The sequence below is a fragment of the Haemaphysalis longicornis genome, unplaced genomic scaffold (genome assembly GCF_048455015.1).
Source record: "Haemaphysalis longicornis isolate Haplotype H1 unplaced genomic scaffold, Haemaphysalis longicornis Haplotype H1 scaffold_6, whole genome shotgun sequence".
Lineage (NCBI taxonomy): Eukaryota > Metazoa > Arthropoda > Arachnida > Ixodida > Ixodidae > Haemaphysalis > Haemaphysalis longicornis.
This window is the reverse complement of record NW_027526407.1, coordinates 62,947,880-62,960,430: the sequence shown is the minus strand read 5'-3', so window position 1 is coordinate 62,960,430 and position 12,551 is coordinate 62,947,880. Positions and strand designations below refer to the sequence as shown.

The window sequence follows — 12,551 nt, the reverse complement described above, 5'->3', positions numbered from 1 at the left end:
AAGGCAGTTGGGCCTCTTGCAGCAACATACTACTATATGCATTTAAATTACATTTTACTCTACCTGCCCCCGTCTCTTCTGTCGTTTTTAGGTCTTGAAACTGTAACCGGTGCCTTTTAACCCTTTCGTGTACATAAGTGCATATTCCAGAACTTAAATACTGGTGTTTTGGACAGACATCGCGATGAGAAGAGTCAAATTACTGCCGACGTCCGAACCCGTTTTCACGATGCCATGGCAACAAAATTATTACCGGGCTTCTGAGCTCCATCGCGGACATTTTTATGATTAGTCGCGGGTTAGGCTGCGCATGACCATGAGGAATAATTGCAGACATGGTTGCAGGTGCGCATATATACGTATAGGTAAATACGCATACAACAATGTAAATTTCTTCCTAACACTCTTTGCAGAACCCGTTGCTTTACGGCGTTTACGCAGTGTCATTGCTGCAACGTGCATAATGCCTGAAATATTTTACACGCAGATATCTTTCTTTGAGTCAAAAGGGCACTGGAGAACACGGCTGCTCTTTTAAAACGTTCCTATGTGGCAGTGTATATGCAATATGTTCCCCTCTCTCTAAGCGAAGGCGACCTCCCACTACACATATAGGCACACACATACACACGCGGTTACGCACACACACATACACAGAGGCATACAGCCTTACACAAAGGCATACAACAGGCGCGCACACACAAAAATACACAGAGGCATACAGTCTTACACAAAGGCATACACAACAGGCGCGCACACACAAAAATACACACACAGGCACGCACACACACACATGCAAACACATACAAACTGCATGCCACCACAGCAGCCAATCACAAAGTCGCCGCGACATGGGCCGGGTTTCCTCCGCGGAGGAGCGCTGTCTTCGCAGACCGGAAAAGGACCCGAGCAAGCACGGACCCCGCAGGCACCTCTTCCTCCTCCTTCCTCCAGCTCCGCTCATCGCGTTCGGTTCGATGGGTTCGATACGGTATCGCGCTCTCTTCGGTCGTTGCAAAAGGCGGCAGCCGGCCCGATTTCTTTCCACCACCGCAACAAAGGAGGCGGCTTTAGAAGACACGCCCCTCGGTGCGCGTTGCTGTATGAGTCGGCGACATGGGTACACGGGGAGGGATGTCGGGAGGAACAAAGGGGCCGCATATCCGTTCCACAAGCCGCCCCGTCGGGCACAAGCACGCATAACAGCAGACGGCACGATGCCACCGCTGGCACAACAAACGCGACCACGTTGAATAAGATGTTTAGCACGTCGGCACACAGGGTACACCTCAAAAGCGCGCGTATACATACGTGTGTACACGTGTCAGGCTGGGCTGGGAAAGTTGCCGCAAAAGCGCTTTGTTGACGCCGCCATTTGACGCCCTGTCGTCGGATAGGTGTCAAATGACGCGGCCTGGCGTTCACTTTGGCGCTTAAAAAAGCGTGTTGTGCGTGGTCACAGCGCAAATGCGGGGAAATGAGAGCGGGGTTTTGTGCCTGGACACGAATAAGCTGTATGGACGCGTCTCTGACATTCGCAATAGCTGCTGCAACCTCAGGCGTACCGCAGGGATGTCCTTTAAGCTCTGTGATGTTCCTAATGTGTGTGCGTGTGTGTATATATGTATATGGGTGATAAAAAGTGTGTATCTTTCACAGCAGCCGCCCGACCATGCACAAACGTGTATAACAGCAGATGGTGAGGCCGTGATGCCGTCACTGGCGCGAGAAATAGACCGAAGTTGAAGAAAACGTTCCTCGGAGTAATGAAGATATTTGCGCCAAAGCGTGAGTTTGTAGCATGCATACCTTACTTAAAAAATAAAAAGAGCTGGTGAAAGCTTTGTGGCCGCTGTTGTCTGACACCTTCCCATAGGACGACGGCGCATATCATTTCGTGCCGCATTGGGCACGACATAAAGAATATTGCGCTGACATCGCGACTGTGCAGCAATAACGTGAACAATGTATTCTTGGCGTTTGTTCACCGTACATAAACAAATACGTATGAGTGGCTCGAAATCCGTCCTCTCGGAACTGTGATATTGCTTCAGACATGCGCATTAGTGACTGAATTAATAAATTTGGCTTTATACCGAGTCTCAACTTACCGCCCTTGTGTATAACGTGTGGTGAATCAGTTGAAATCATACACTTTTTTGTTTATGGACCACCCTGCAGTATATGCGATGGAATACGGTCAGCCTTGTTTACCAAGCTACAAATGCCAGCTTTCGAGGACTACCTTCTTTCGAAGACATCCTATTACCAAACGGGCATTTTTTTCGGGCAGAGCATGCAGTTTCCTGCATAGATTGCTATCCTATGTCCACCGGCTTAACTACAGACCGCTTGTACTTCCTGGCTTCTAGGCAAGCCTTATTGAAACATTTGGTTTATATAAACAGTCCCGGCGCAAACACCCCGCCCAGTACACGATAGGGAAAAAAAGCTGTGGCGCCCTGGAATTTAAAACCGTATTATTTTCTTAGATTTGAAAGGTATGACTGATTTCTAAAAAAATGAATTAATTAACGAATGAATTTACTTCACAACAATGACAATTCCCCTGTTAAAAATGGAGTGTTTTGGGTTAAATTGACGTCAATGTTTACATTGACCATTTCGGCGTCCCTTGCACAACCCAACAGCGCGTCAGTGAAAGCATTTCTAGGTTATAGCAAATCCTGCGGAGATGTGACGCCAGGAGGCTTGAGTCATGGTTCGAATGTTACAGAGGGCCCTACATGACCTTTTTATAATATTATTAGCAGAATTAATGCGCGATAATTATCTTTAAATTATAAAGTATTACTTTGTTTGAGAAAATTAGACCTCACCAGAACCTCACATGTGTGTGTGTACGCGCACGTGCGTGCGCGCGCGCATGTTGGTTATTTTTGCCTAATCACTCCGCGGACATACGTGCCATGTGTGTGTGTGTATGTGTGGGCATGAGTGCGATGAAGCAACGGACGTCTTCGTGTTGCCGTTGCAGCAAAAATTTACAAGCCGTGATAATTTGTTCCTCAGCCTCATGAGCCTTAACCGCGCACCGAACTTGAAATACAAAGCCCGTATTTATACTTCGTAGTCTGCTAAGACTCGCAGTCTCCGTGATTATCTCTGCTAAAGCATAGTGGATCGGTCTCGATCCTCAAGAATCCCCGAACTGCTAAAACCATTCCTTTTTTCCCTTCCGCGCTCGTGATGCATGCATCACGATAACAGCTATGGATACACGTCTGCACCTACGCGGCAACAGACACAGGCCATAGATTTCCCCAATGGGGAATTATAGGTCGCTACCCGTTTGTAAGTGCAATGAAATAAAAATAAAGGCAATACCTGATAAATTATAGATGATCATCGTTATGAGCCTATTTTTGTCCACGAAGGAGGAAGGATTCTACCGACCTGGGACGATTCAGCCGAATGCAGAGGGGCCAATTTTATTCTGTGGAAGCAAACTCATGAAAAATCACCGATTTCTACCAACAGCTGGTGCCAGATTGACACACAAAGAAGCTTTAGGCATTGCTCTTCTGTAGGTAATTTATTTCGCTATCAAATCGGGCCAACCTATTCGCTGCCCGTTGCATTGCCCCTACACATTGGTGCCTATGCCCAGTGCATTGGCAATTTTTGCCGAGAAGACGCGCTCTAGCTTGAATTAACAGTTTTACAGTAAAACAGGGTGATAAAAAATGCAGCTCTGCACCACGACTGACACAAAGTATTACAAAACAAAGAAATCGTCCACGGACGCAATTCTAATTTTTTTTTTTTTTGCAGTGGGCTGTGTGCAAACGGGCAAAAACGTGCCGACTGAGGACAACTGAAATCTTGAACCTAATACAAGAAATCCACAGCCAAGTGGGTACCAGAAACGTTGTGCGCGCGCAATGGATGCCAACTACTACTAACAAAACATGTGTATACACATTGGTCAGGCTGATTGTAACAATAAAGTGGTGTGGGAACATACTGGGCGGCACGAGAGTTCGATCATAAAAACGATGTAAGTTTTTTTTTTTTGCTATTGCTTGATTTCGCCGAATTGCCTTATGAGGGCGTACCAACACATTGCGTGGGAGTTCATTTCAATTATATATATATACAACCAAGAATAAATATGCGTACTTTTGTGCAGTCTGATCCTACAATGAAATGGCGAGCGAACTTACAGTGTACATCTTTGCAAACGGCGCAAGAGCTTTCGTAGTTTTTAACTCAACCAAATTACTCCCTCACATATGCATTGGATATTCACCAAAGAGGAATCGTGCAGGCGTCTTGAATGGGCCAACAAAGGCAGTCGCATAGTTGAACAAAACAAGTTGATGTTGTTTTGTTTGATCTCAAATAAAGGCAAGCTGGATGTTGGCTCTGTGTTTGTATTACCCTTTTCATATTTTTCATTACGTGTTTCTTTCTTTAAATACCGTATACACAGCTTAATTGCATCAGGCTGTTGCTGCTTTACCAAATATTTGGCGTCCCTGAATTGAAGAGGGTGCGGTTACGTTCGTCCCAGAAGTAAATATCCCCGCTACCATCGATTAGTTTGGCAACAACTGCAGCCCAAATTGAAGATGCAAAATATTTAGAAGTAAATATCTTTGGAGTTTTGGTGAAACTAGCGCATAGAATGTACCGGTGGGCGGAATTTATACATCGCTGCGCTCGTGCGCAGACTGGAAAGGTGTTTCAGTGTCGAAATTGTTGTGCAGTGTGTAGTATGACCATGTTGCTGAAAACTGACTGGATAATTATGTTTGTAGGGCAGCGCTGTTACCACTATAGTCACTGCGCCAATGCTCTTTTCACCTCTCGCAATTTTACGGGGCTCATCCCCCCTTTTCCTTCGGGACTCATCTTGCCCGTAATTTTTGCGCACTTCATCTATAAATATAAATATAAAAACGAGGATAAGAAAAGACAACAGAAAACATATTGTTTTGGTGTTGGCTATCTTTTTTTAGTTTTTTCTCCCGCCGAGTATAAAACCTCCAGAAAGATACTTCTGGCTACGCCGCTGACTGGGCTTATTCCGTAAAAATTTTGTGCGAAACCATGCAGCTGCAGGGGTTCACATTTATCAGATCTAAAACTTGTTCGATAGCACTATCTGTGCTGTAGTAGGCCATTATATAACTACAATTCCAGTGAACAGCTATTGCTTCTGGGATTATGTTTTATTGTGTGCGGTAACCGCATTGACAGCTATTCTTAAACATTTGAAGATTTCGAGACATCAGTTTTAAGTAGGATATATCCAGTGAATAGTGGTGACCTTACCTTACAGCTGAAACTTCCTTTCTTGAGAAGTTGAGATCTCGAAACGGAAGCGACGTGGAGTCGAGTGCCCATTTATCAAACGTCAGAATTTCCACCAAATACTTAACAACGTAACATGCAGCGCGAAGCTGTTCGCTTCCTCGGGGGTCCAAGGGCTGGTGTCAGTCCTGAGACATCGCAGGAGTTGCAGCACAAGCTTTGGAGCCACTAAGCGCATTGCAAATTTAATGTGAAAATGACCACGCCTGTTGTAACAGAAGCTGTTCTTAGTTCTTTTTATCGTACTTAGTGGGATTACCAAGGCGTCTTTTGAAGTTGTTTTTACTTAGCTTGGAAGGTATGCAGGCATGAGCAGTGATTGTGGCGCTTTGGTGACGGTGATTGTGACTTTTGTATACCTTCACCCCTTCTGGTCCTGTTCGATATTGTATTTGTAGTGTTCGGCTCTCCTTCTATGTTACAATTATGCGCTTCAGCTCTCGTTCTGTAACTAATTTGAGGTGCTTTAATGTGTAAAGTTCTCTGGTATTTTGTGTCATCGTTCCTAATTCTTTGATGAATGAACTCCTCCATTTATGCTTATATGGTCATTTACTAGTTCCTGAAGAAAGAGATGAATATACAAATTAAATATAAAAATTACGCTGTCCGTTTTCTGCTTCGATTTTAAAATCGATGCCACAAATATTAATATAAGTCTTTCTCTCGTACACATACATCTTCGCTCGTTCCTGATAAGAACCACGACGTACATTCTGCACATAAAGCCTCGGCGCGGAGAACTATTCAAAATCCAAATAGGAAACTCCGTCTAGAGGATAGCACAAAAATAAGGCAGAGGCTGGCAGTTAACTAGTTCATACATCTCAATTATTACTCCTGCATTCGCAATGAACAAGACCGTCCTTGTATTTACGAAAAGGCCGTGGTGTCATAACGAGCTTATAATATGCAACTGTTTATTCGTAAGTAATTATATCTGTTTTCGAAGCTGCTCTTGAGATATCATATATACGTATCGAGCTATATTTCAGTACTTAGTACATGTGGCAAAAAATGGTACCTTCTGAAATATTTACAAGCCTCACAGTGTGATACAACTAACCTGTGAATCAAATGAATAATGTCGGTAAACCATGAGTTTGAGGAAATGTGCTGTGTATAAATGTGAGCGTCAGTGAAATTACCACGCGGAACTGGTTTCCCTAGCATTGACGCACGTACATGCAAAAACGTATGCATATACACTTCGCCATCTGGAGCAGCGTACCAGGTCGTTAACGAGTCTTCACGACTTTGGTATCGAACATTAGAGGAAACATTTTCTATTTTAAGTATAATGCATGTGTTCGGTCTCAAATAGACCAGAAAAATCAGTGTTTGCAAACGCTCATCACATGTTTATTATATTATTTAAGACCGGACTGTCAGTTGGGGTCAAACCGCCGACGATTGTATATTTACAACAAAATTGTATGTGCTGGGGACCAGACTAGGTTAAATCGTGACTTTGAAAAAGTTGTGGAGTGGTGTATAGGCAGTGGCAAATCAGCATTAATTTTGACAAAAACGTTTTTATGAAAATAACACACAAGAAAGCCCCTCTTTCCCACATCTATCTGCTGGTGACATTAGACTGACAGAAGTGAACCAATATAAGTACCTGGGCTTGTGGATTTCTAACGATCTTAACTGGAATAAGCATATCGATACTGTCTCGGCTAATGCTCTTCGAAAACTCTTCTTTTTAAGATGTGCTTTAAAATTTTCAACCCCTTCTTTATACGCCTCCTAGCTTACAACACAATTCTTCGTCCGGTGTCACAGTATGCGGTAATTATTTGGGATCCAAACACTCAAACCAATATTAAAAAAACTAGAAAACATTCAAAAGAAGGCGGTAAGGTTTATATACAATTCTTACGGGCGCACATCGATAACTGCACTTCTTCATATAAAAGCCCACAGTATCTGAGAGGAATCGAATCCTACGCCTTAAATTTTTCTATCAAATAGTTACTGGACAGTATGCTATTGACACCTTCAACAACTTTCACTTTTCAACTGGTTACGATACAAGACGCCGACACACACTAACAGTCACACCACTCAATCCACGCAACGACTGCTTCAAATGTCGATAGGAACAACCTCTCTAACAAAGCGGTGAGAGAAAAATCACTATCTGCTTTTAAGTCGCACCTTCTCACATGATGCATCTTCTTCTCTTTCTGTATATTTTTGTGTATGTGTGTGTGTGTTTTGCCGCGAAAGTTACTCATGTAAGTTGCGTTTCTCCCACCCTGCTTGGATCTTGAACAAAGATTGCAGTATAAATAAAAAAATAAAATAAAATCAACCGTTAGGTTCTTCTAAAGCTTTTTATCCGACTTTTATATTTTCCCGTGTAAATGCGGCGGCGTTTCTTCAATGATCCCGAACGGAATTACCCTTTCACGCGCAATGAAAAAAACCGTGCAAACTCAATACGCACGTGGACACATTGCACAGTAACCCTTCGTTAAAATGATTTTTTATGCGGGGTCTCGCTTTACTGCAATTTTTTATAGCCTCACCGACAGTTCATGGAAATTAAGGTATCCATGATTTCAACTATATATAACTCTGCTTGTAAACGCATAGTCAATTTCCTTTACCAATGTTAAAAGGATGAATTACTACATAACGCGCACTGTACATCCAATGGCCGGCCGGGAGATTGCAAAAATTTGCAACCAGTCCGAATACCGGCAGCGCTTCCTCAGAAACAGACCAAACCACATGGTAAAGGCGTCGTCTCACTCTACTTTACTGCCACAATAACACAGCAACACGCATTGTCCTCTCAAGCGCAGCCACTGCGCACAAAGTCTTTTGCATCACAAGCGTAGAAGCGACGGAACGCATAAAACGACGAAAAGCCATCGCGAACACAACAAGAAATTTACATGCACCTTGGGTGTGGCCCCTCTTCGAAGTGACTTGCGCTCCCATGCCTAATGTGCGCAGTTGGTTGAACGTCGTATAAATCAAATCACTCAAAGATCATATTGGCGCGAGGTTTATACAAAGCTACAGCGCTGCATGAATCTCGAAACCTATACAAGCTGTTCTAAAGCGATTCTATAGCTCCACGGACAACAAGTTATTATAGCCGGAGCAATGAACAAAATTTCGTTGACACAAAAGCTTAAATTACCATGCAGGGTCGCTGGAATGTCGTTCAGTTCATTAAATGAAATGTTGACGCCCAAGAATACAAACATCTTCAAATGTGCGGGCACAAAGTATGAATGATGCCTGATCGTAAATTAAGGTATGGGTATACCGACTACGATGACTGCACATTAGCATTGCTAACTAGCTTTGAGAATGTGTTGCATAAAAGCAATTGATGCATTCCTGATTATTAGGACATGTCCGCGGCATTGCGTAAGCATGGCTCCTTTTGTGTGCAGCTTTTTCGAGCTCTGTAAAATCGAGAAGAAAGAAAATACGGACGTGGCTGTTATCAACAAATGAGCATGCAACAGTGTTTCGTCTGCAACGCAATGTTTAACCTGTCTGTTTATCTGGCCATATTCTGCGCTGCGGGTGCACGCACACAGAAGGGGGGTCTTTCAGACCAATTTGATAACCTTCTAGCGAACGTGACATGAAATCATGAAAGTTTGGTCCATCCTCTTTCAGAAAAGCAAGTCATACATTGTTTTGGCACTGTGCACGTATAGAGTGCACGTATAGTAGGGGGAGAATCGAGGTCCCCAATAGCTAACCGCGAAGGTACTGTGGCCGGTTCCAAAAAGAGGGACGCAAAATACCATTCTGACTGTCAGCAGTCCAAAATTAAAGGGACCCCGCAACACTTTTTTTAAGTATTAAATGCTTGCAGAACGTAGTCACCCAATACACCTAGATTAAGGGGTCGCAAAGCACCTCAGCCAGAAATTATATATGCCCATCAGAGAACTCTGAAACTTGCCCAAAAGGTTTTTCCTTCTTTCCCGGTCTTGATGTTCTTCGACGGCCCGAATTACGTCACTGAGGCCATGTAGCGGCTGTTGGCCGGTTTTCCTTCAGTTGCAGCAATGAACGCTTTCCGATTGCAACTTTAAAAATAAAGCTACAAAAACAAAGCAGAAACGGAAGGCGTATTTGGTGCCACGTATCTGGTGCTGGCGATAACTGTAGCTTTCGCAGTGGTTCCAGACGCGAAGGAAAGAGTGAAAGCGTTTATCGAAAGTGCTGCAGGGTCCCTTTAACTTTCTCCTCTAACGGGCTATCAAATTGTACATGGCGGAAAAGAGGCCTTCATCAACACGCAACTTCAGTAATTTGTGAACTAGTCAATGCAGTGCGTTGAAAAACCGAAACCGAACTTTCTTTTTTAGAATTTTTAAGTATTTCTTAGACTCTTCCTTCGAATCTTAGACTCCTCTATTTCGATATACAGCAACAGAAACAATATTGCGCTGCTGCTGCCCCGTTCCACGTCGAAATAGGCTGATCGTGTGAATCTTTCAGCACGTATCGGCGGTTGGCAGGGAAAAGTTATAAACTGACAAAGCGCATCGCCCACAACACACAAAACCGAACGGCACAAAACCATCACGAGAGAGCGCCGGCGAGAACAAAAGAGTACGGAGGAGGGCAGGGGACGCTCACACACATGTTCAACACGCAACAGGCAAATGGTTCGAGAGAAAAAAAAAACACGCACGTGCGGTGAGGCGCACGAGCTCCGCGTCGATCCCCCAAACGGGTCCGCCGGCCTTGTCGAGTCCCCCACCACGGAACCGGGGGTCGCAGACAGGGAGGGCTGTGCTACGCTCTCGGGGTGAGCAGGGAAGCGTGCGTTCGATGCGCTTGTCGGCCTTGCCTTCGCGGCTTGTTGGCCATGTTGTTGTCGTTCCGCCCTACAGTGTCGTTTGTTGCGGCCTCCTTTGCGGTGGTGACAGGAGCCGCGCTTTGGCGGCACCTCTCGACGTCTGCGGCGGCGAAGAAAAGGCCCTCGCGATGGAGTCGTCACCTGGGCGGCCATTGTCGCGGGGCGCGCTTTTGTGTCGGCGGCGCCTTTGATCCCCTCCGTGATCTCGCCGACAAACAAGGTCGAACAGCGTCAGTGGAGGGCATCCCCGGTGGCGGCTTGTGGAGGGGGGCGAGGAAGACTCGTTTATTATCACAACCTACAAACAAAACGCAGTTCACACCACTGTCAGTCGAGGGGGGGGTCTCCACTAGCTGTGCCTTAGCACCGCAACGGGCCGATACAGGGGTTGGAGAGCGCCTGCCGACGAAGGTTGCTGGGGAGGCGGCAAGCATGGGGGCGTAGGAACGGGGCTGGCGGACAGCGCGACGGGATGCGCCGCGGCGGAGGGAACGTTGCAGCAGCCCGGCGGCGGCCACAGGAGCAGACCCGCGGCCGCGGCTGCCAGCTGGCAGCGTAACAACCACGACGAGGGCCACGAAGTGGCGGCCGCCAGATGAGGCGGGAGCGACGCGGCAGCCGCAGCGGCGGCCGCGTGAAGCGACGCCCGGTGCTGGTGTTGCTTCAGAGCTGCGGCCGCGGCGTGCAGTTGCAGGCGACTTCCTCGGGCCGCGGATCGCCTCCTCAACTTTCCCGTGCTGCCGCCGATGAAGACGTCGTCGCTACTCGGGTCGAGCATCCAGTAGTTGCCCTTGCCCGGATCGTCGTAGTGGCGCGGCACCTTGACGAAGCACTTGTTGAGGCTGAGGTTGTGACGGATGGAGTTCTGCCAGCCCTGCTTGTTGTCGCGGTAGTACGGGAAGCGGTCCATGATGAACTCGTAGATGCCGTTGAGCGTGAGTCTCCGCTCGGGGCTCTGCCGGATGGCCATCATGATGAGCGCGTTGTAGCTGAACGGCGGCTTGTCGCGGCACGGACTGGCGGTGGTCGTCGCTGTTGTAACGGGAGCGGCGGTGGGTGACGGCGCGTCGTCGCTGATGAGACGCCGGATGCTGAACGGTCCGCCGTGGTCCTCCGCCATGCTATCTGTGCGGGACCCCCGGCAGGCACGTCCGGTCGGCGGATGCCCTTTTATAACTGCGGGGGGCGGGGCCACTCGAAGCCCCGCCTATGTCTCACCACGCCCCTCCCTTTTCCTAGCGGCATCGATCGCAGCGCCACGGAACGCCTTCGGCCGCGACGCAGCGTCGCGTGCAGCGCGCCGCTTCGCGGGTCCGCCGCGTTGTTTCTCGGAGGGGGGCGGCAAAGCTGTGATTCGGGTGTTTGATTTTACCGGTTTTCGTCCGCAACGTTGGCCCTCGGCGTTTGAGCGCCGTTGGCACCACGTGGGCTCGTGCTGGCCCTCTCGGGGGCAAGGAAGGGCGCGCCTTCCGGGGCGTTGTCTCGGCGCACTGCGGCCATGCGCTCGGCCAACAACGATGTCGCGACGTACACACATCGAGAACCCGCCTCCCTGAACAGCCCTCGCGCTTACGGCTGAGACGACGCATGGTTCCTGCCATGGTAACGCTCGCTGATTACGCCTAGCGGCAGCCGCGTTGTCTCTCCTTCGTCTCCCAGCATCTTCCCTGGACGGGGAGGGCGTGGTGGCGGCGAGATGTACGCATCCAGAAGGGGGAGGATGTGGACGCGGAGCTGCGCGACAGGCAGTGCACTCCATCAGGCAGACGTCCTGTAATTTGCAGGAACCAGTCGTTCCCTTTCGTGTAGCAACGTTTGTCAAGAGACGTTTGTCTCTGGGCGCAGGCTTCGCGGATGCTGTTCAATGCTGTGTGTGTACTTCACCGAGATCTCATGCGCGGAGATGTACTATGTAGCGACGTGAAAGTGAAGGTGTACTATGATTTGAAAGGTCGTAAAGTGCGTGTTAGCGTTGACTAACGCTGTCTTGCCGTTTCTTAGGGTGACTTGAATAGGCGTAGGGGGATTGCCAAACACGGTGTACCACATTTTTGTACCGAATCAATGCCCAGTTCGATAAGCCGTTCCATACACTATATACATATTCTCAAAACTACTCTCAAGGCGACGAGCTGACACGTATACTTAAAGTTACCCAAAAATACATTTATATTTTCAAAGCCTCTCAATGGCGTGAACGGTGTATGTATGCATCGTAGTGCAGGCCAACGTCTGCGTTCTATGCCCGCAAGGACTGTACACAGGTGGTGAATTCCTGAAATGGAGGAATACTGTTTTGAGGAGTCGATGCAGAGCAGGCTCAGGCTGCGGCGCATAATTATGGCAGAGTATTATAGTAATC

The 12,551-nt window shown here is 47.3% G+C and overlaps 1 protein-coding gene across 1 annotated transcript; it reads right to left on the bottom strand.

The window, feature by feature from the left end:
• Positions 1–9,871: 9,871 nt before the first annotated feature.
• LOC144141593 (uncharacterized) lies at positions 9,872–11,315 on the bottom strand. The gene has a single exon (XM_077673136.1). It carries the CDS (start codon positions 11,307–11,309, stop codon positions 10,539–10,541), a length of 771 nt encoding a protein of 256 aa, XP_077529262.1. The 5' UTR covers positions 11,310–11,315; the 3' UTR covers positions 9,872–10,538.
• Between the last annotated feature and the right edge of the window lie 1,236 nt (positions 11,316–12,551).

Coding starts and splice junctions, on each gene's coding strand:
- LOC144141593 (XM_077673136.1), bottom strand. CDS start 11,309: ATGGCGGAGGACCACGGCGGACCGTTCAGCATCCGGCGTCTCATCAGC.